At 40.5% G+C, this 23,806-nt stretch overlaps 1 protein-coding gene across 15 annotated transcripts in view; it reads right to left on the reverse strand.

Annotated features, from left to right (window-relative positions):
* LOC102938685 (E3 ubiquitin-protein ligase RNF138) overlaps nt 1-19,644 on the reverse strand; it is a 63,755-nt gene extending 44,111 nt beyond the window's left edge. The window contains exons 1-8 of one of the 15 annotated variants that reach the window (XM_037892697.2): nt 18,545-18,845; nt 18,285-18,411; nt 17,071-17,236; nt 15,614-15,729; nt 13,957-14,028; nt 13,452-13,557; nt 12,494-12,601; nt 10,704-10,775 (exon numbers count right to left, since the gene is read on the reverse strand). In XM_037892697.2, the coding sequence (XP_037748625.1) occupies nt 10,707-10,775; nt 12,494-12,601; nt 13,452-13,557; nt 13,957-14,028; nt 15,614-15,729; nt 17,071-17,236; nt 18,285-18,411; nt 18,545-18,683 (903 nt within the window). In that variant the 5' untranslated portion in view covers nt 18,684-18,845 and the 3' untranslated portion in view covers nt 10,704-10,706. Of the gene's footprint in view, nt 1-7,896; nt 10,776-12,493; nt 12,602-13,451; nt 13,558-13,956; nt 14,029-15,406; nt 15,496-15,613; nt 15,730-17,070; nt 17,237-18,284; nt 18,412-18,544; nt 19,081-19,124 lie in introns of those variants that run through there. The other 14 variants (XM_043539685.1, XM_043539683.1, XM_043539682.1 and 11 more) reach the window with 14 other exon arrangements.
* Nucleotides 19,645-23,806: the final 4,162 nt, after the last annotated feature.

The following is a 23,806-nucleotide window of genomic DNA, read 5'->3' on the forward strand; positions in this document are numbered from 1 at the left end:
CCACTGTTGCACACGGGGGGCCATGTTGGGAGAGGAATATAAGCTGTCCTGGGTAGGGACCATCTCTTTGATATCTGTTTGTACAGTGCCAAACACCCTGGGGCCCGGACCTTTAGGTGATACGGAAACAGGAACAATTATGTCAAGGCCACTATCCTTTCAACAAACGGTGAGTATTTCCCTACAGCAGGTGACGTTGACTTTGTCAGGGTTCCTTCTCCATCATGGAAGATTTTCTGAATCAGCAGCTATACAAGACATAAAAATGAGTGGGGGAAAAGTGGACAAAGTGACGGGAAGGAAGAAAAAACAGAAAACTTAAGGACAAGGATGGAAAATATAATCAGAGGGGAAAGGGCGCAAAAATTTGTAGACTTGAAGCTATTTGGGGAGATAAAGAACAAGAAAGGGGCTAAACTTATGGGTGAGGGATAATACTCTACAGATGGGGAAAGAGACAGTATGAGGGGCATACAGGATAAATGTGGGAGGAGAACAGATAAGCAGGAGGAAATGGCAAAATGTTGCTCATGTTGTTTGCAAATACTGTTACCATAAACTACAGAAATTTAATCCCCAATTGTAACTTGAGCTAACGACTGAGAGCTGTGAAATGACTGAAAGTAAAAGAGCCAGCTTTGCCTTGTTTTTGACTTATCTTTTTTTCTTTGTAGCTATTCTGGATATAAGAACAGATGCACGGGTAGTTTTGTGAGGGGAATGTTGCTTAAAGGACAAGGGTGATGGATGATTGTGCACTGACTGCTGGGTGGGCCCAAGTGATTAGGATGCCAGCTTGAAATGTGCGAGGCCAGGGTTCATGTTCTGCTCTACCACAGCCTGCCGGAAAAACGTAGTCACTTAGGCCCAGATCCTCAAAGGTTTTAAGCACCACTGTGAGCCACAAAACCCCCCACTTGATTGCCACCTACCCCTTTTGGCACCTAAAGTCACTCAGTGCCTAAGTTTTTCAGGGTAAAAGCTCCCTAGGCCTCTACGTTTCTGCCTCTGAGCAAGTACATCACTGCCGGCCTCTAGGCATCCCACTGCTCAGCCGTAGTTAAATGAAAGAGCAACATATAGGCACAAAGCACGAGCTTGGGCCTGCGGCATTTCATCGCCCATCATCTTCCCCGCCCCCAAATTCTCTCTCTCTTTCTATCACACACATGTACATGTTATCTTTAGGAATGACTGTAAAAAATGCTTTTTCATGTGTTTTGATAATTATTTCAAACGATTTTTTTCAACTGGAATTGGGCTCATGTCTGAAATACTTTTACACTAATATTTTTTTGAAGTAAAGCTCCTCTGTGGGGCAGATTCTGCACTGTGGTGTAGTACAGCTGCTCTAGGCTCCTCTGCTGGCACAAAGTCACCCTACAGTGGATGCTGGCCACCAAGAACTATTCCAATAAAGGGCATCTCTCAAAGATACAGATCCAGCAAAACAGCTGTTCCGCCACTCCTGTCCCAGCTGCCAGAGTAGGAGACATGGCTTGAGAAAAGAGGAAAAGGCTTGGACATCTCTGTGCCCCAGAAATCCCTGGCTGCTATGTCAGTCTTTTGCCACTATTGGTTCAAGGGAGTGCCAATGTGAGCAGGTACTATAGCTTTGGACTGCCCAAGGGAAGGATTCTCCTGATCTCAGATTTTCTCCCTGTACCACCTATGTGCTCAGGCTGTGAGCTGTCCAGACATTTCTCTCCTTAAAAATAAGCTATGTGTGGCTGAGGTGTTAGCAGTTTATAAGGAAAGAAATCTAAATTAAACAAAATTCAGCTATGCCTGCTTCTCTTCACTATTGTATAATGTAATTACCTCAGATGCTCCCTTGTGGTTCTTATTTGTACACCATTTTAATTTTAAAGGTGACCACTAAAGCGTGGGGGAAAGTTGGATTTGTACCTCTCTTTCTCCCCTCCCCACCCTGCCTTAATGTTTAAATTGGGCGTGACATGGTTTTTTAATTTCTTTCTCTGTTTCAGTTAATGGGAGTTGAGTACTCTGCCTCTTCCATGTTGGATCCTTTGAGAACACAGAGCTATTAATCCCTTTGTAAAACGTAATCAAATAAATAGAGAAATCTGGACGTGTTAGCTTTTAACTAATAGCAAATCAGTAACACAATTAATGTAGACTTGGAACAGTTACAGCAAGTCTATTACTGCAGATAGATTTTTTTTTTTTTTAGAGGTGAAATATTTCAATAGAGATGTCCCACCCAGGAATAGGATAACTGCTCAATGAATTATCATCTCTAAATGGAACAAATATAAAAACATTTAATTCAAAGGTGAAACCTTTCCATGCACTTTGTTTCTGGATTTAGACAGCTAAAAGTACTTAGTGCCTTGTTGTGGTTTAATGATAGACTATGAAAGTTTTTTCAGGGGGGGAAAAAGCCCTCTCTCACAAAACTGCTGGATAAAAAGACTTTACAAAAGATTTTTCTAAGAGCTAAACAAAAAAAAAATGCAGTTACCCCCTTAGATGCAGCTACTGCCAGAACAGAATCAAAGTTAGTGTTGAGAAGACCCATCTAATTAACCTTCTTACTAATTTACATTTTTTTAATCTACACGTATAAAAAGCCTAGTGTCAGACTCCTGGCTTTCCTTGATGTATGGCACATTCAAATTCTGCTGAAATTAAGCTTTTCATTAAAAAAAAATCTAGCTATCATTGCAAAGAAAACTTTGCTAATGTAAACCAAGTGTTACTGATGCAGTGCTCACTTCATGAATCTGCAACCAGTGTCAAGCAAGAACTGAGGGGTGTAAACTCTCCTGTCCATAACACTATAGTAGTGGTGTTGACTCTTAAGGCTAGTGATGACATTTTAAATGTAAATTTAGCTGTTTAACTGCTGATCACTTTAGCAGTAGGGAAGTGGGTGAGAGTGAAGTCTATAGGTATGGGAATTTGCTGTGGGAAAGGAAATGTGGATGTGGGGAAAAGGCAGACACACGAAAACAAGCATGAGAAACAGAAGATAGGAAACAAAGGGCATAAATAAGGATCCTACGCTTTTCCCACTTAGAGATGTTGAATGTGACTAACAAATAACCAAAGATTAATAGATACATAAAGGCACTATTCCAGTCTTGATTTTTGTACAAATCTCCCATTGATATTCATGGAACATAAGACCGGCCATGCTGGGTCAGACCAAAGGTCCATCTATCCCAGTATCCTGTCTTCTGACAGTGGCCAATGCCAGGTGCCCCAGAGGGAATGAACAGAACAGGTAATCATCAAGTGATCCATCCCCTGTCGCCCATTCCCAGCCTCTGGCAAACAGAGGCTAGGGACATCATCCCTGCCCATTCTGGCTAATAGCCATTGATGGACCTATCCTCCATGAATTTATCTAGTTTTTTTTTTGAGCCCTGTTATAGTCTTGGCCTTCACAACATTCTCTGGCAAGGAGTTCCACAGGTTGACTGTGCATTGTGTGGAAAAAAAAATATTTACTTTTTGTTTTAAACCTGCTACCTATAAATTTTATTTGGTGGTCCCTAGTTCTTGTGTTATGAGAAGGAGTAAATAACACTTCCTTATTTACTTTCTTCACACCCGTCATGATTTTATAGACCTCTATCATATACCCCCTTAGTTGTCTCTTTTCTAAGATGAAAAGTCCCAGTCTTATTAATCTCGCCTCATACGGCAGACATTCCATACCTCTAATAATTTTTGTTGCCCTTTTCCGAACCTTTTCCAAGTCCAATATATCTTTTTTTGAGATGGGGCGACAGCTGCACGCAGTATTCAAGATGTGGGCGTACCATGGATTTATATAGAGGCAATATGATATTTTCGGTCTTATTATCTAATCCTTTCTTAATGATGCCTAACATTGTTTGCTTTTTTAACTGCCGCTGCACATTGAGTGGATCTTTTCAGAGAACTATCCACAATAACTCCAAGATCTCTTTCCTGAGTGGTAACAGCTAATTTAGACCCCATCATTTTATATGTATAGTTGGGATTATGCTTTCCAACGTGCATTATTTTGCATTTATCCACATTGAATTTCATCTGCCAGTCTGTTGCCCAGTCACCCAGTTTTGAAAGATCCTTTTGTAGCTCTTCACAGTCTGCCTGGGACTTAACTATCTTGAGTAGTTTTGTATCATCTGCAAATTTTGCCACTTCACTGTTTACCCCTTTTTCTAGATCATTTATGAGTATGTTGAATAGGACTGGTCCCAGCACAGACTTCTGGGGGACACCACTATTTACCTCTCTCCATTCTGAAAACTGACCATTTATTCCTACCCTTTGTTTCCTATCTTTTATCCAGTTACCAATCCATGAGAGAACCTTCCCTCTTATCCCATGACTGCTTACTTTGCTTAAGGGCCTTTGGTGAGGGATCTTGTCAAAGGCTTTCTGAAAATCTAAAAACACTATATCCACTTGTCCACATGCTTGTTGACCCCCTCAAAGAATTCTAGTAGATTGATGAGGCATGATTTTCCTTTACAAAAACCATGTTGACTATTTCCCAACAAATTATGTTCATCTATGTATCTGACAATTTTGTTCTTTACTATAGTTTCAACCAGTTTGCCCAGTACTGAAGTCAGGCTTAACGACCTGTAATTGCCAGGGTCACTTCTGGAGCCCTTTTAAAAAAATTGGCATCACATTAACTATCCTCCAGTCATTTGGTACAGAAGCTGATTTAAATGATAGGTTACAGATGACAGTTATTACTCCTGCAATTTCACCTTTGAGTTCCTTCAGAACTCTTGGGTGAATACCATCTGGTCCTGGTGACTTTTTCTTTTTATAAACTAAACAGTAATAGGAATACTTGTGGCACCTTAGAGACTAACAAATTTATTAGAGCATAAGCTTTCGTGAGCTACATGCTCTAATAAATTTGTTAGTCTCTAAGGTGCCACAAGTACTCCTTTTCTTTTTGCGGATACAGATTAACACGGCTGCTACTCTGAAACCTGTTTAGTTTATCAATTTATTCCAAAGCTGCCTCTAATGACACCTCCATCTGGGACAGTTCCTCAGATTTGTCACATAAAAAGAATGGCTCAGGTTTGGGAATCTTGCTCACATCCTCAACCGTGAAGACCGATGCAAAGAATTCGTTTAGCTTCTCCGCAATGGCCTTATCGTCCTTGAGTGCTCCTTTAGCATCTCGATCGCCCAGTGGCCCCACTGGTTGTTTAGCAGGCTTCCTGCTTCTGATGTACGGGGGAAAAAAAAATTAGCTATTACTTCTTGAGTCTTTCGCTAGCTGTTCTTCAAATTCTTTTTTTGGCCTAATTATATTTTTACACTTCATTTGCCAGAGTTTACACCCCTTTCTATTTTTCTCATTAGGATAACTTCCACTTTTTAAAGGATGCTTTTTTGCCTCTCACTGCTTCTTTTACTTTGTTTAGCCATGGTGACTTTTTGGGTTCTCTATGTTTTTTAATTTGGGGTATACATTTAAGTTGAGCCTCTCTTATGGTTTCTTTAAAAAGCTTCCATGCAGCTGGCAGGGATTTCACTTTTTGCGTTGTACCTTTTAATTTCTGTTTAACTAACCTCCTCATTTTTGTGTAGTTCCCCTTTCTGAAATTAAATGCTACAGTGTTGGGCCACTGTGGTGTTTTCCCACCACAGACCTGTTAAATTTAATTATATTAGCAATCCAGCTATATTCACCTCTTGGACCTGATCCTGTCCTCCACTTAGGACTAAATCAAGAATTGCCTCTCCTCTTGTCGGTTCCAGGACTAGCTGCTCCAAGAAGCAGTCATTTAAGGTGTCAAGAAACTTTATCCCTGCATCCCTTCCTAATGTGATATGTACCCAGTCAATATGGGGATAGTTGAAATCCCCCATTATTAAGTTTTTAATTTTAATAGTCTCTCTAATCTCCCTGAGCATTTCACAGTCACTATCACCATCCAGGTCAGGTGGTCTGTAATATATCCCTACTGCTATAAAGATGATGTACCATGGATTGAGGGGAGTATGGTATCCTAAATTTATATCCTTGACAATAATTAAAAATGGAATTAGGCCCACTTCTGAAAATGAGTTTGACACCCCCAGTCTAGAAGGATAGAGAAAAATTTTTATCCAGATAAACTTTTACTAGTCCTTACTGGTGAATGTGCCCACAAAAATGTGGGAGTGGCCATCCAAAGGAGAACTGGTGATGGTAAATGTTTTAAGTTGCTTAAGGCTTTAATTTTGAAAAGTAAAAGGTGAGCGTTGGCCTTTCCCAATAAAAGGCTGAATTTTTGGGGTAGCTCAAGAAATGGTACAGCGCTGCTTTCTCTAATGAACTTCAGCTGATAAAGAAATCGTAATATCCATGATTTTGATGTCAATCACGCACCTGTAGTAGGCAGCTGCACATACTCCTCCATATCCTCCTGACCATTGGTAAAGCATTCCAGGAGAGAGTGTATTTAGCAATCTGATAGTACCAGTGGCACAGGAAAGGATAGTTTAGTTATGACATAATAAAGGACTTATTCTCTATCAATGCTATTTAACTCCAGAAAAGTTTAAATACATTTTGTATGTTGTACGATTAAAAGAATGTTTTAAAAAAAAAAAAAACCCAACCCTGTAATGTTGCGTAAAGAAACCTTTGGCAAAACAGACAAGTTATTTGGAGGTATCCTGGGACTGTCCATAAATTAATTTTTTGGTTGTTGGGACTTCTACTAGTTAAAATATAGCAAAAAGACTGGAGTTATTCATTCATTTCTGGCTCAGTTCAACAAAACACTGATGCATATGTTTAAGACTCATGGTCCTCAGTGAGAATTAAGCATGTATGTTTTCAGTGTTTTGTGGCAAAAGGGAAATTGATGGAATCTCTAGTATCACAATTTTATAACCAGGTTTGGGCCATGCCATGTTAACCCACTTAAAAAAGCAGAAACAGAGAGCTGTAGATTGGATGACTGGGTTTTAGGAGAAAAAAATGGAAACTGTACAGTAACAAAAGCCACACCAGTAGACTTCACATATTCTATTATCCTTAATCTCTTAGTTCCATTTTGGCAAGCCAAATTTTTGCTTGAGCAAAAAACAGAGCACAAAAGAAGGGAATTTAGAATAGAAAATACTTATGAACATGGATTATTTCTGCATTGAGTTTCATTGGGCATGTGTACTTAGGAGAAGTGATGTACAACATGAGGAAGAGGAACACAAGTTTTTTCCAACTCAAAAGATATTGGGAGAGTGACCTGGGTAAGAAGGGCATGGTTCAGCAATGCAATCAACCATAACTTCTTCACATATCTTCCCTTACAAAATGTTGCCTTGTCTACACACAGAGTTACTCCTGGGCAACTCCATGTGTGGACACTCTTATTCTGGAATAAGTGTCCATACATGGAGTTAATCAGGAAAAATTAATATGGAACAACTCCATCTGTAGACAAGCTCTTAAGATATCTCTTCAGCAACCAGATTTGCCATCTTTGCTAATGGCTTCAAGGCCACCCCTACCACTCCCTTTAATACATTCTGCTTTTCCCAGTGATGACCCATGGGACAGCTGTAGTTGAATCTGCAAACAGACTTGGAAGCATGCACCTCTCTGCACTGCCCAAACCAGTCTTGTGCTTCTAGCCTCAAAACTGAATGAAGAACTTAAGGCCTCTGTCACTATATTGATAGTGACCAGCTCGGAAAGGATCATAAAGTCAAGCCAATATTAATTAGCCAACAGGACAGGTTATTAGTAATATGCATGTTTAAATATTTATCATCATTTAAACTGTGATGCCACCAGAAGTAGATATAAAGTTCCTGAATTAGAATCTCAAAGGACGAAGTAGAATCAAGAGAACTGGTTCTAATCCCCAGCCTTATGACAAGTTCCTCCTTGTTAGAGAATGAAGACACATAGAAAATAAAGTGTTTTAATAGAAAACCAAGAGGGTACAATTCAAGCATCAGACACCGTCTTCAACATCAGTACATTAGAATGTGTTAATAAGAGGGTTTCTCAACAGCACACTTCCAATAAAATTTGAACATTTTAGTGCAATCACCACCCATCACCAATACACAGCCTCCTCATGGGTACATTTGAGATGCAGAGTGGGAAAGAGAATGACAACAGCAGTATAATATCTGACCAAACTGCTTCTTTTCTTGTCATTCATCAGTTATCTAAAAAAAATGTAGTTGGAGGTCATCTCACCATAATAAAAATATACAACCTTAAACAAGAAAGATTTGCCAATATACAGTTTACCATATGCAAAACAGGGAAACATCCCAGCCATTAAGGATTTTTATACTGCATTTAAATACACAAAACTAGAATGCAATAAATGAAAATTACTGTTCAAAGATTAAATTCCTTGTAACATATTGCAAAAGGATTTATTTTTAAAATCTCAAAACATTTAAACTCTGCAATAAAATTTTAGTAATCATATCAAATGTGAATAATTATTGCTGTAACAGTAGAAGGATTTTAGTCTCTGAGTTAGTGTTTTAAAACGTAAGTAATTTAAACTACAGTTCTCAAGACATGTTCAGGTAGCTGAAATGACTTGTTCAATCAGGTGTTGATCTCAGAATGATTCAAAATAATCTGTACTGGCTCTAGGCATTTATTGCCATCTCCACTATATTACTATTTTGTTGACTCTGAGAACAAATGTATGCATAACTAAACTTTGAAAAAAACACATTCTATAAGAAGTGTTCATAGTAGAAGAGTTAGCATGTTCTGAGCTTTTTTTTTTTAAATTACAAACTTTTTAGCAGTGGAATACCTTGAAATTTATTGCCCCCTCTCAAATTTTGTTTAAGATATTGTAAACAGGCTGGAACTTTAGGGGATCTGTGAAATAGCCCATTTCTCTATATTTTTGGCAACTATCCAGGAGAGATAGTATACTATCCATTTACACTTTCAAATAATTAGTATATATCCAGCACTATAGCTCTATATATACAGCCCTCTCCCTGCCACCCCATGAATGGACCACAGAATTAGGTTTCAACTTCGAAAATCCTTACACTGTAGGTTCTGGTCTTTACATACATTCCAGTCTGGATAGATCTGGAATATGAAGCATTTAAGGAAAATGCATTGCATTGTCCAGATTACTTTGTTTGGAAACAGCATCACATATCTTTTAGGGGGAGGTTTTCCAAAGGCACAAATGAGTTAGGCACCTGAACGCCATTTGTACTGTTGCTTGTGCTTAGACAATACCACTACTCAGATCACTAACTGCACTGCAAAATTATTGGATATACTCTTTTTTTTATGTACACAACACCCATGTACAATAATGACAGTTAGAGATATGGGTTAGGGAAAAACACTGAGTCCCACTTGACCATTTGGAAACATGCTATTTCTCCCAGCCTTGGGAATTCTCTATACACCTGATAAAGCCATTTCTTAGGGACATGCAAGAGAACAAAATAGGGCTTTTTGTTTCTTATATATAAAAGGTCCAAACTTAAAAATAAAAGCTTGTGTTTTTAAAATTGTGGGAATATCAAGTCTTGCCTTCCCTGTTTTTGTTGAAGGTCATCTTGGAGATAAGGAGAACTAGAATAGGAACTTGCGCAGCCCTTAGTGTAAGGTATGGAGCTGGTGAATCTTCTAAGGGATATTTTCCCCCCCCCACCCCCCAACTGGTTATTCAGGTTTACAACACATGTTAAAGTTTTAAACAATGACTGACAAAACATATATCAATGCCTTGATACCAATTATGTCCTAATCCTACCAGTTTTCAAGTTTAATGTCTTCCCTGTTTTTCATGGTAGACACAACCTGGATTTCTAATGTAACTAACCAGAAAAATAATATATAAAAGCAAAACACTCTGGCCTTTTTCCATGTATCAAAAAGAGACACTTTTTTTCTCTGCATGTTATCCTTAAATCATTCACAAGGCACACTGTCAAGTAACACAAAGCACTTCCTCTCCCCACCAGTTTGCGGCGTGTGTGGGAAGAGCTCATAGCCCCTCAGTCCAGGAAGCAAGATGTCCTATTTTAGTGATACGCCAGAGAAATAACAAAATAGAAATAATTTCCCTCAGGCCATGATATAGCATTCCTTCTTAGTGATGTAAGTGAAACCAATCTGCTCTAAAATACTGCACTATTGAAAAGAACTATTTCAACTTTCCATAATGGCCACTCTCACTTTTATTGTTAGAAATTACGGTAGTAAAAATATCACTTCAGCTTTAAACAAAAGTTACACACAAATATTCTCTCAAGGATATAATTTTGAAAGTGAAACCATGACTATAAAAAGCAAAGTGCAACACAGCATCTTTGCATCTGATTCCCACCCCCCGCCCCCGAATTTGGCATTAACAAAAATATAACTGCAAGATCAACAAAACCATGAAAACATACACAGAAATCAAGACACCAGTGAATAGCTCCAGCAAGGTCCCTACTTAAAGTAAAAGAACTCTACTCTCAGTAAAATGACTTAACACCTTTCCAATAGCTGTATGATCAATTATGTAGAATTAAGAATTATAGTAATAAAATTTACTCCATTTTTATCTAATCAAAAACATTTTAAAACTCTTGTTCTTGGAAAAGATATTTAACCTGAAAAAACAGATACTGAATTCCCTTTTTATTAATATACATTTCAGATTACTGATTGGATTCATGTAGTTTTTCCCTCAGAGTGCAGTAAAATGCAGAGGACCTACACTTTAAATATTCACATGACAAGATTCTTCAACAGCATTTTGGTACTGGGTTTCTTCATCAAGCTGAAGATTCTAAACACAATAAGACATTTGATCAAAAACCTGACAAAAGCTGTACATGCTTATCAAACTGTTCAACCCCATCCTGTTCTTTGTATTATTTGTTGACAGCATATGGTATTGTAAATGGCAGCTAGATAAAGCATCTCTTGTGTTACACAATATATGCATCAAGAACAGGGTGGATAAAAATCAATGATTTTTTAAAAAATTAATTTTTTTTTATTTGGATTTTTTTGATAAAATGCTTTGAGGAAAAAACCTATCTTTGAGCTTTAATGTATCTCATCGTGGAATAGGAATTATAAATTCTAATTCTATAGTATGAGAATATATTCATGTAATGTTTAAGAAAAGTTTTGTAAATGAGTTCCAATAGTTCATGGATTAGGGACCCAATCTTATGGGGTTTCTGGGGCTTCTGTATAGAAAGATTAACCTAAATAAATCTACCCACCCAATAGGACTCAGTGCTAAGTCTAGAAGATAGCATCGGAGATGCTTAGTTTTGCAGTTCTCAAACTGTGGATGTGTGTCTCCAGAGATAACATGCTTGTTAACAACAAAAATGTTTTTTTTTTTTTAAATAAATAAATATAGAGGTGAGAAACAACAGACCTCAACCCTATTGTCCCTCTGCACATTTGTGTACACAGAGTCAGTCCCTTACCTCTCTCTAAAAGTGCAAAGTTTCAAAAAGTTCAATGAATAGAAGATTGTTGGGGGCAGAATAGATCTGGACAAGGAGAAAAAGTCTTCAGATAAATGTGAGAAGGGAGGGACAGGCAACAGAAACAAAAGTGAAACTGTTTGAGCAGCATATTCCAGAAGTCTTGAGGTCTTTCTGAGAGTAGCCTTCATTGGTTTGAGATCTACCATACCATTCCCTTCTGAGAAGGGAAAACCTAAAATGGCAGCAGGCCGTAAAAGAGACCCAGTTTGGGTCTCCATCTATCTCTGAGTTGTGAAGAATATGTATTAAGGTTATAACCACCAAAAAGAATGCACTTTTACGTAGAAATCTATGATTAAATGGAGTTTTCCTGACTTCCTGATTTAAATCAATTTGATTTAAATGAAATCTACCCTGATCAAGAAGGTTGGCTAAACACTCAGTACTATATCTTACACAGATACCAAAGAGAGACGAAAGCAGAGGAGTAGAACTCTACAGCCTAATGAACCCAGTCCGTCTCCTCTCCCTGATTTTATTGTGGGCTAGTTAGCTAGGGAGATGGATTCTCTACCATATAATTCTTATAAGAGGGTTTTCAGGCAGCCAATATACCACTAGGACATCAAAGGTGCACGCTAAAACCGTATTTTCAAGGCCTCTGATTGTTGCTTTGCCAACCAAAAGAGAGGACAGACACCATAAAGATAGCAGTCTGGAGTCTGTCACACTTCCCTTGGGAATAGGGGTAGTCTTGGGCAGCTGTGCAAGGCTGAAATTAGCTTTGTGCAACAACCTCGTCTACACTAGATGGGTGTTCAGCATGATTTAGCAGCATCTATTGTCAATACCCACTGTCAATAGCAGTTACTGTTTATAGTGTAGACAACAGTTTAGAAGTGGCAGAACTACCTCTGCAGGTTCCACCGCAGCTAAGCATGTAAAAGTTGCAAATCTTGTGTGGGCTCTGCAGCCACAGAGGCTAATTTAGTACTTTCCTTCAGAGAGAAAAGTTTCCCATTTCTCTGAAGAGCAAGAAAAAAGGAAAAATGCTTACCACAAATTCTCCATAGTCAAACTGGTGTCTTAGATTTAGATGGCTAACAAGATTTCTAGTAACCTGACTGGGATCTGCCCATGGGAGAGACACACAAATTGGACAAATCTAAATTTGAAAAATTAAAAAAAAAAAGTATTAGCCAATAATAAGACATCATTATATTGTGTATTCTATGTAAACCTGAATTTGATACTTATCCACCCTCAAAAGTGAATGTACTAGAGTTTTACATAAACATTTTGAATGTTACACAACTTACAATTTTCCAGAAAAATATGACTAACATTTGAGATTGTAAACTTGAAGTTTAGTCCATTTTTTAAAAGAGGTTAAAAGTAGTTTGTTACTACATCTGCCTGTAAGTCCTCCTGTCAATTTGCTTTTTAAATAAAAAATTCCTGTATTTTACAAGTTATTCTCCCTTGCACCTTAGTTGTGTGCAAGACCCACACAAATAGTGGAGTGGAAGAGGAAACTATACAGAGGAAACAGTGAAACAGATTACACAGAGAAAATAAAAATATCTTTCCCTCCTTATCTTTTGGTTTTAGAAATTTTAGGTTTCATATGTAATAGTAAATTACAAGACAAATAAGATTTTTAAATTGACAATGTTTCTATAAGTAACAGTTCTTGTTAACAGACCAGAAAATAAAAGCATCAAGCTCAAAAAACAAAACAGTTTACATTTCAACTCAACACAGCAACTGAAACTAATGAAAAAGAAAAAACAAATGCCTTATGACTGAAGTGAAGTAAGAAAAGTTATGGTTAACAGGGAGATGTTTTTGAATGAAAACCCCTTCAACTTAACTACAGTGTCATCAATGCAATTCTTTTCTTAGAGCATAATGCTTGTCTGGAACTATAAGAGTCCATAGAAATAAACTATTACTCTAAATAACTAAAATAAGGGGCGTTTAAGATGCTTACATTGGAAAATATATATACTTACTACAGGAACTATCTGATAAAGGTGTCTATTGTTACAATGATCCAGTAGGTGTTGCCGGGTAAAGTTGGTTTCCTGACACAGGGGGCATTTGAATGTGGGATGTGCACTGGAAATGGAAGTTATACAGTATTATATGGATCCATTAAAACAGAACTTAAGAGATATCAGAGGGAGATAACACAACATCTGCTGATGTTGTCATTTCCTTTATTCTGACTACTAACAGAAAAGGCTTTCTGACGCCACTTTGCTAAATTGTAAATTTCAAGCAAAACTGTATATTTGTGTGTCACTATGTAGTCTATTAAGTTAGGGAATTTACACAATTCTTCTGTCTTTTTTTATTGAGGCCATACAATGCATCCTGAAGGTTCTTCAAGAAGTAACAAGAACACCAGATTCTTACTGATAAACCTGCATGTACATGAATCCAAGGATTTTTTTTTCTTAAAGAAGTTTCAGTTTGAATTAATCACTTTTACAATATTGAATTGAAGAAGCCTACCTTGCATCTCGCTGAAGTGTCTGAAGATTAGCCATCTCTCCGTTATCAAATGTAGATGTATCACTCCTATTACTTTATATAAAATGTTAGACAAAGTATACAAGTTTAATTTGTTTTTGAATACCTAGCCCCCAAAAATATAGTGGGTTTTTTTCTAATTTTGTAAGAAAAAAAAATCCATTGAGTCCCATTAATTGTAAACTGATCATATAGGTAGAACATATGGTAACCATATATAACATGACAAATAATTAAATATCACTCAGACCTTTTTTCTTTTGCACCAAGATGTTGTTTTTCACTTGGTTAGCATGATGAACTTTAATAGAATGCAGAGTAATTTAGTATGAAAATAGTGTTTAGTATATGCTTATCCATTCAACAGCAAGACTGAATTTTTGGGGCAGGGAGGGGAACAGGAAGAGGACAAATAGCTCCAATGGCAGTATGGACTGTGTAAACAGAAGACAGGCTGTTTTCTAAAAGGCATTAGACAGCTGTTTGCTTAGGATGATACTTTACAACAGTAGTTAAAGGCATAAATCCTCCATAATTTGAAACTGTAGAAATGAGTTTCTGCAGTTTGTGCACACAACTAGGTATTTCATACAGTGTGTTATAAGCAAGAATGCTACTTTCTTTAAATGCAGGTTTTGACCATGTATGTATCTTTAACTAAGCAAAGCCAAATTGCTCAACTATGCAAATGAGCCCTAAGAATATGCATATTTACAACTGTACATTTGGCTAAAATAAACGCTACTACAATTTGTATGTCTTATAGTGTTAGACACGGGAATTGTGTGTGTGTGTGTGTGTAATCTGGTGTGCAGTAACATGACAACTTCTAGAATATTTTTCCAACTCAACCACTTCAGAGCAGCATGGCGTGACAGGTATGTAAAATACCAACATCTGAGCCCATTGCTACATATTCCTCGTTCTTTATCACAGATTCATTTGAAACTCAAATGGATTTTTTTTCCCCCCAACTGGTCAAACTACTGAAAATAGATGGTGATAAACAAAGGTACACAGTATGTGTAAGTATATACTAAACTAAATGTGAATTCTGAATGCCTGGCTTTGTTTTTACTCCGGTATTGGCAAAACAGGTTCTTTAGCCTTATGGCTTGCAACTGAGAGATGGTAAATGGCATCTGGTTATATAATTTATAAACCAACATGTAAAGATGCCAAAGGGCTATTATTCACTTTCAAGAAGATTAACTCAAGATGAGTCAAATCTGAAGACAAAATCCTAAACAGCAGACAGCAACATTTTGAAACAAGAGGAGGCTAAGCGACCACCTATCCATTTAAATAGTAATAAGAATCGTGAGAAAAATAAAACTTCTCTAAACCTAAGAGCAATCCACCTGCTATAAAGCAACTTGTTCAATTGCTGTTAAGGCAAAAAAACAGTTGGAGGTACTCTCACATTATACACCCTTTAGGGAAGGCTTCTGGAAGTCATTCCAAAACATGCTGTAGAGCACTTTTCTAAATGCCACAGATTGAAGAATAAAGAACAGGATCTAAAGGGTGTTTCTAGAGAAATATTCATTTTTGAAGCATAAGAACTTAGACAACACTGTTTACAAAAAGATAATGTGCCCTAGAAAAAACTGAGTCATACATAAAATACACTAATTACCTGTTCCCTGTTGAATCTTGGGAAATCTGAAAATTTGGAATAACAGACGGAACACCATATTCATCCTGATACTTCTTACATGTTTTATAATGGTGTCTCATGCGAGAAAACCTAACCTGTAAATGAAATTTCAAACCATGTAGATGTTACAGTGTAACTAGAACATCTGTGAAAATAATTACTTCTGCCAACAGATAAAACAAGGCATGTAAGAAAGGAAAACAGAACAACCCTGTATAACATTAAATTCTAATTCCTCTTCTAATGCAGCTTTAACAACTACATTCTGTATCCACTTAACGTATTAGGCATTATATCCAACTCTTGATACGAAAGAAAAAGGCGCTATGGGATATTCATTTGTTTTAAATACACCCTTTCCCTTCAGCAATAATGTATTACTTTGTGATCCTAGCCCTCTTGCCACTTATGTAGTCAGTTACACCTCAAACTAACATTTTCAGGGATTCCTATTGTCAAGCAGGAATACTGGCTCCCTTGAGCACAATGAAGAGCTTCACAGAAGGAAGTGAGAGCAGGACAGCTACACATAGAAACATGTCCAAAGGTTCTAAGAACACATTATCTTTCACAATAGTATGCTCAATTGACGTATGTAAGCCACTTTGTTATTTCCAGTCTACCAGTTTGCAACTGAGTGTAAATGGCATTTGGTTTTATAGTTTATAAACCAGAACGTTTAAATGATTCCCTCACCTTATTTCATTTTAAACAGAGATCATGAATAACAAAGCACCAAACTCTGTACTAATAGAGGATCTCACACACTCCTCTGAGACCCAAGAGTGAGTAAGGGTAATATTAAGACTTTTTGGATTCAAATGCTTCATAAACAAAACCTATTGGGTGAAATCCTGCCTCCATTTAAGGCAAGACTCTTATTGACCTCAGTGGGGCCAGAACTCAGTGTTCTGAACATTAGTGATCTCTTTACCAAAGGGAAAGCAGAGAGATTAAATAATATGGTAGTTTACTGGCATTAGTATTGCTGTTTGCATTTTTTATTTTTGTGCTCTTTTGCTGTAAATTTGAGCATTTTTAAAAAATATAGCACATTATGAGCTCTTCAGTATATTTTCTAGTTGTATGACATTTCTCATTGTCATAGTTATTCATGTTCTCTTGGCATGTTTTAGAGTTTTCATTCATTCCTCTCAATTATTTTAACTTATGGAGCACTATCACTTTGGCACTTTATAAAAAAAAAATTGCAACTTTATTTCAGCAGCCACTTTGCTCTGATTTCAAAGTGTGTTTGATAGCTAAGGACCAAGTTCTACTTCAGATGCAGGTGCATGCACACCTGCCTCACTTGGGCCTTGATGCTGCAAGTCTTTAACTACTGGCCATTAATGTCACATAGCAGAATGAAGGATCAGGTCCCAAGTAAGGAAAGTTTATTTACTTGTAATAAATAACTTTTATGTTTACTTCACCTGTTTTTCACAGCATCTACAACACCCAGAAAGCTTCTTCATGTTGTTTTCAACATCTAGGGCCCTTTTGGGACATGATCTTTCTTTTTTAGTCACAGTTCCCCGGCACAGAGGACAATGCGTTCCACTTTCTCTGATTGCTGTCAGGAAACATTTCCTGCAGAAGCTAATCAAAGGTAACACAAATTAGTTTAAAAAAAAAAAAAAAAAAAAAAGTTGGGTAGGTCAATATTTTCTGCTTTAGCATTGAGGATAGCTGAGTAGCTACATTATTAATTATTATAAAAATAATAAAGTCAGGCCTTGAACCAGCAATAAGTTCTGCAGGATAAGGGTCACTGGCTGAAGTCCTCATAAAAACAATATAGATAAAGAGGTAAAGTTATTATAGAAACATACTACTGATCAAGTTATGGGATGTTTGGCAATTCATTTTACACAGAGATTGTACTTTCTAATTCTTGAGTTGTATAATTTGAATGATCATTAGTGAGATAGTGAACATGTGATATTGAGGAAATTATCAAATGCTCATGTTTATCGCTAGACCAGTAGTAATATAGCCCAATACTGCAGCCCTTCACTTATGCAACTGCCCCCATAAATTCCAATTAGTTCGTTTTTGCAGTCCCCCTTACCTCCCACATATAAACAACATTCCTTTCAGTGTCTGTGTTGATTTTTAAAAGGAACACTTTTGAGGTAGTTTTGGCAAATTTCTAGTTTGTAATTAAACATGTCTCAGAAGTAACATACACTTTCTGCAGCATTGTGAATGACAGCTAGAAAATGAAACTGATTACACTCTTTCCATTTTCCAACCTCAGAGACTAGCCAATGGAGAAGAAGTTAAAGGTACATATTAAATAAGATTTGTAAAATCATTTCACTTCTAAATATGTAAGATAATAATAATCATGCAAGGAATTTAAAAATATATTTTTCACCTGATGGTTCTTTCGCTACAAATGAAATGAGAACGACAAAAGCTCTGAAACACCACATACACAACCTAAATTTAGCATTGGCTAGAGGTTTATTATCAGTGGACTGGAAAAGCTTTAAAAGGTCCGGTTTTACTGTATGTATCACACTGCAGTAGACACTGCTCCCAGGCCAAGTGTTGGAAAGTTAGGGCGAAGGAACAACAGCCTCTCAGGAGGCTAGAGGACAAGGGCTCATCGAGGGGAAGGCCAGGTGCAACTGATACCTACACGTGTTGGCAGGTTACTGTCCTCACAGGCGTTTTGAAGACCTCCTGGCACACGGGACAGTAAAAATCCTCTTCATTGAAACAAATAGTGGCAGGTTCCTCGGCCATGGCAGTGAGTCTTGACGGCTCTGGGGGAGTAAGGGGGAAAATCACTCACTTATGGAGACATAAGTCTTAACCCATTTCCCCCTTGCGGGGATGAAGGGCGGGTGGGGGAACAGGCCCGTGCGATCTGGTTGGCAGCGTCCCCCGCCAGCTTACTTTGAGGGGGCGCTATGCGGGCAGCTGGGGCAGAGCTGCAGGAAGGCGGTGGTGGCCAGCGGGGAAAGGGAGCTGGCAAGCCGGTCCCTGTCGCAGCGAGGACCCGGGCACCAGGGGAGGGGAAAGAGGCCGAGGCCATGGGCCGGGACGCCGGGAGGGGACCGGTCTTCTCCCCCCGCACAGGCCCTATCTGTTTCCGCCTCTCCACCGGGCCCGAATGGCAGCGGGCGGCGCCCTCCCCGCTCAGGGGCCGAGAGCGCGGCCCGCAGTACCTGGCGGGGGCCCCCCTGGGCGGGGCCGCCGCTCCAGCGTCTCAGGGCCTCTCAGCCGCAGCCCCCGCCGGACTCCATGCGGCAGCCTGGGCGGCCGCAGCAGCTGCCCCGGGGCGGGGTGGGCCGGGTTTCCATGGCGATTACCTGCGGCGGGCCCCGGCGGGATTGTTATGAAACAACAAGCGCCCCGCCCCCCGCTGTGGCCCGGTGGATGGCCCTTGCGGGACAGCCACCTTCCCGCCACCCCCGCGCTGGTACAGAGCCCCCCCGGGAGCCCGCCACGGGCCCTGCCGTGCCCGCGTCCCCACCCCTTGGCTCGAGCCCGTCCGCCGCTGCCAGGCCCCGAGCGTCCCCTTTGCCCCGGCCAAGGAGGGGGGGGCCCAGCCTGTGACCGCAGTTCCGGGGCCCTGGGCGCCCGGCTGGTTCAGCCCCCGCCGCTTGCCCCGAACGCCTCTCACGCCAGGGGCGAGCAGCGCCCCCGTCCCGTGGGAGCGACCTGCCTTGCGTTCGCGCGGGGGCCAGCCCAGCCTGGCAGCAGAGGTGCCCGCAGCTCCCCTCCCTCTTTTGGTTTCTGCGGCGTGGCTTTTCCTGGGCTGCTGTCCTTCCCGCTGGATTTGTCCATTGCCCCTGGGTCAAGCAGAGTGGGCGGAGTGGGCAGCAATTGTGCTTCTTCAATGGAGAATTAGCTCTGATTTCAGCCTCTATTGTTGCTGCCGTGGTGCAAACGCCGAGGGGTATGGCGGTGCTCGGGTGTTGGGTGGGTAATTGACTGGCCGTACTGAACCCTTTCGTAAAGGCTAATCGGGCACTCTCCAAATATTTGTTCCAGGAAGCAGATATGTACCCTAAGTTAACTAGCAGAGACAGTCTCCAGAATTGGTACCTTCTGCGCACTGGGGGTTGGCACTGGGGCAGCTATACTGTGGTGGCTGAAATTGAAGCTAATTCCTAGCATAGACTGGGCATTGATGCTGAGATCTCAGAATTCTTAGCTCGGATGAGAGGGAGTAGGCGATGTTCACTATACAGTAATAATATGCAAGATAATGTGGCAGTTGTAGGAGTACCTAATAGGGGAATTACAGCTTCTGAGCAGATTGCTTAACAGGAAACTAATTGGCTGTGTCTGCAGGTGGAAAATGAGGGGATTGTTGGCCAGCATGGTTTAGAACATAAGAACGGCCCTGCTGGGTCAGACCAAAGGTCCATCTAGCCCAGTATCCTGTCTTCCAACAGTGGCCAGTGCCAGGTGCCCCAGAGGGAATGAACAAAATAGGTAATCATCAAGTGATCGATCCCCTGTCACTCATTCCCAGCTTCTGGAAAACAGAGGCTAGGGACACCGTTCCTGCCCATCCTGGCTAATAGCCGTTGATGGACCTATCCTCCAAGAATTTATCTAGTTATTTTTTGAACCCAGTTATGGTCTTGGCCTTCACAACATCCTCTGGCAAGGAGTTCCACAGGTTGACTATGTGTTGTGTGAAGAAATACTTAAATATAAGAATGGCCATACTGGGTCAGATGAATGGTCCATCGAGTGCAATATCCAGCCAAGCCTAGGTGTTTCAGAGGGAATGAACAGAACAGGCAATCACCAAGTGATCCATCCCTGTCCTCCACTTCCAGCTTCTGGCAGAAGTGTCCACAGAGCTGCTTTTTTCAAAATGTCCAACTATCGTTCCCAATGGCTGTGCTTTCCAGTTACATTTGCAGCAGTGTGTTCTGGGGAAATCTGGCTAGTTACCTTAGAGTGCGACAGTGTCTGTTGCCAGACAGGGGCTGTGTATTCACCTGATGAGTACGCTGTGCAGGTAGCAACATCAGGGAATAACATTATTGCCAATGGCCATGATTATATTGTGACTAGCAATTGTGGGGTGTGGTACCTGTCTCATGCATACATGATGAAAGGTGCTAACAAACAATTTTTCCCTTATTCAAAATGGCCACCTTCTCCTTTTACAGTCAATGGGGGTGAAGCCAGGATGATGGCTGTCATTTCCTCACATGCTATCGGTATGTGGAAGTGGGGCTTCCCTTAATAAAGGTGGCTGCCACTTCCCACTCTTCTCAAAGAGAATTAAACCAGGCAAAATGGCTGTCACTCTGTGGTTCAGGGGGCTAGATGGACACGGGGACTGTGATGAGCAGCAGTGGCACTGTGAAAGGTGGATGAGAAGAGTGACGCGTTGCAGAGGATAGAGATGGGGTGGGAGATGCAGGGGTTGATGGCAGCTGCCTCAGCATAGAGATAGTGGTGAGCAAGGGGAGTCCCCTCCAAACAGCCAGGGGAAGGCAGGGTTGTAGTATTGCCAGTTCTCACAAACTGGTTGTGTGAGACAGGGGATGTTGGTGCCTGCAGGAGGAATTGTCAAAATTACATCAGAAGCTCCTGTGGACCCATGATTTTCAGGGCTGGGCACATGGACAGAGCTCTGTGCAAGAGCCTTGAGGCTAAGGGCACAGACCTGCCCTGCCTTTAGGTAAGGGCCTAGATCAGAGAGAGGAGGCTTGGAGTAACAGCAGGGAGGAGTTGGGACAGAGAGTGGTTCTGCAGGGACCCTGATGGAGTAGAAGCTCCCAGGGGAGGGACGAAGTCCGTGAACTGCTGCCACTGTGTCACAGACAGAGAAGTCCGGAGGCAGAGAAGCATTGCTGTTCAAACTCCTGCCCCCCCTCCCCCCACACACCTACATACATACGCACGCACACACACAAACAGCATTTTCCGCTAATCTCATGATTTGGAAGGGGAAGCCCTGACTCATGAGTTTTGATCTCCATAGGTTGATAATACACAAATAATAGTATTCATAGTGTGTGTTTACTGATATAACTATAGTGGTATAATTATGCTGGCAAATTTCCCTGTGTAGGGAAGCCCTCATACACATTAAGCAGATTCTGTAGTGACCTATCTGAATTTGGGTCTTGGTAGTTAACAAAAAACAAACAAACTCTTACTTTCCCTTTTAAAGATAAACAGGCCTCATTTGTAGAGATTAGATTACTTTAAAATAAAGCACAGTCCCCTTATTTGAGGCCCTCGTTGAAAAAAAGGAGGATGGGAGGAAATGGTGCCCTTGACTTCTACTTTGCCGCCGCTCTGAAGCTGAGAGCTGGCTACTCTCCGCAGTGAATGTATAGAAGGGGTTGCCAGGCAGGGGAACCCCCACCCCCCTTTCTAAATCCATGGGTCTTTAGGTGGGAGGAATGCAATCTGAAACCCTAAGTCCGTGGGCCAGTGTGGCCTCTTAGGACTATTTAGGATCCTAGCAACCAACCAGAGCTCTATACTACATCAGCCAGTGATGGTTGCAACAAGTAGCCTTATGCTACTTTCTGGTGCAGTGAGGACTACCCAAATACACAGAATAATACCCTGAAGATTGGTGGACCTGCCTGACTGATCTTGAATGTCTGGAGGGTAAGAGCCTTGGCTCAAGATCGAAGCCTGTGGCCCTTTACTCAAAGACTCGGGGTGGGGGGAGGGTGTTGGAGGAAACTGAGCTGGAGCTGAGGTCCATCCTTCAGGATCAGATCACGAGATGTTGGGTATGGAGTCCTGATTCAGGCCTAACTCCAGTTACTATTGATATTGTTATGCGGAAAGATGCTAATAATACGCTTGATGGCAATCTTTGATCCAGAGACTATCAAAGACCTGGTTAAAGCTGATGGGTGTGCTAAACACCATTCTTTCAGACTTAGTGGGAGGAGCAGTAAAATCCCTTTTATATTACTTAAGAGCTGGAAACAATGGTTCCTGCCCAAAGTGGTGGGCCACATGGTGAGGCCTTGTCAGAGTTTGCTGATTGAAAATGCAGGCAGGGACTAAGGGTTTAAGTTTGTGTCTTGTGTTTTGTAGGAGAGACAAGGTGGGTTAGATTATCTTTTACTGAACCAACTTCTGTTGGTGAGAGAGACAAGCGTTGGAGCCACACAGAACCTTTCTTCAGGTCTGGGAAAGGTATTCTTAGTGTTACAGCTAAATGCAAGGTGAAACAGATTGTTTAGCATAAGTAGTTAGCATATATTCTAATCTAAGGAACCATTCAAAATAGAGTGGCCTGTTAACACGTTTGCAGTCATAGGACAAAAGAGGGGGTTAGTGGGTTACAGATTGTTGCAATAAGCCATAAATCCAGTGTCTCTATTCAGTCCACATTAATAAAGTGCTTTCAGAGTCTTGTTTCAAAGGTGCTAGAACATGGAAGAGTATTATTTAATTGTTGAGTTTCAATAAATGGTATAAATTCTCATGCTTGGTACCATTTAGTTAGTTACTACGTGACATGCTGTCATGTCTGTGTGTGAGGTTTCCTGGTTCTTTGTTCCCATTAGTGTGACCATGTCAATGAGATGAGAAGTGGAATCTTCCACAACTGTGGGGACCTGATGAGCCCATTAGGAAGAGACTACACTGAACCTTGACTTGTGACTTCTCCGTCCTCTGGATAGGATGAAGTGAATTTTTTGGATGGTGGAGCACGCAGCTTGGCCTGAACACCCAGAGCCAATCTGCAGTCCTGAGGGCCCCTTGGGGGAAATCAACAACTCTTCTCCCTGCTGGGGAGGAGGCAGCCCAAAGCATGGACCTCCAGTAAGAGAAAGGACAAGTAGAAGACCAACACCAGCTCTGAAGGAGAAGAGCCATGTCCCAGACCCAAGGGCAGATGGAAACTCTTTCCAAAGATCTGTGAAACCAGAGAGAGAAACCCTGATTGATGAGCTCTAGACTGCATGGATGTGGGGAGGAGATGTATGAGGACCTGTTTACATGGTGAGATTGACCAGATAGCTGTTCTGGAATAACTCCCTGTGTGGACATTGTTATTCTGAAATAAGAGTGCCTTTTTCTGGTTTAGTTTAGCCCAGTTTGCACTATTATTCCAAAGTAAGAGTGTACACATGAAGAGTTACTCTGGAATAACAATAGTACTTTAAATTCACATCTGACCTTATTCCAGAATAATTTCCCTATGTG

This window comes from Chelonia mydas, chromosome 2, assembly GCF_015237465.2.
Source record: "Chelonia mydas isolate rCheMyd1 chromosome 2, rCheMyd1.pri.v2, whole genome shotgun sequence".
Lineage (NCBI taxonomy): Eukaryota > Metazoa > Chordata > Testudines > Cheloniidae > Chelonia > Chelonia mydas.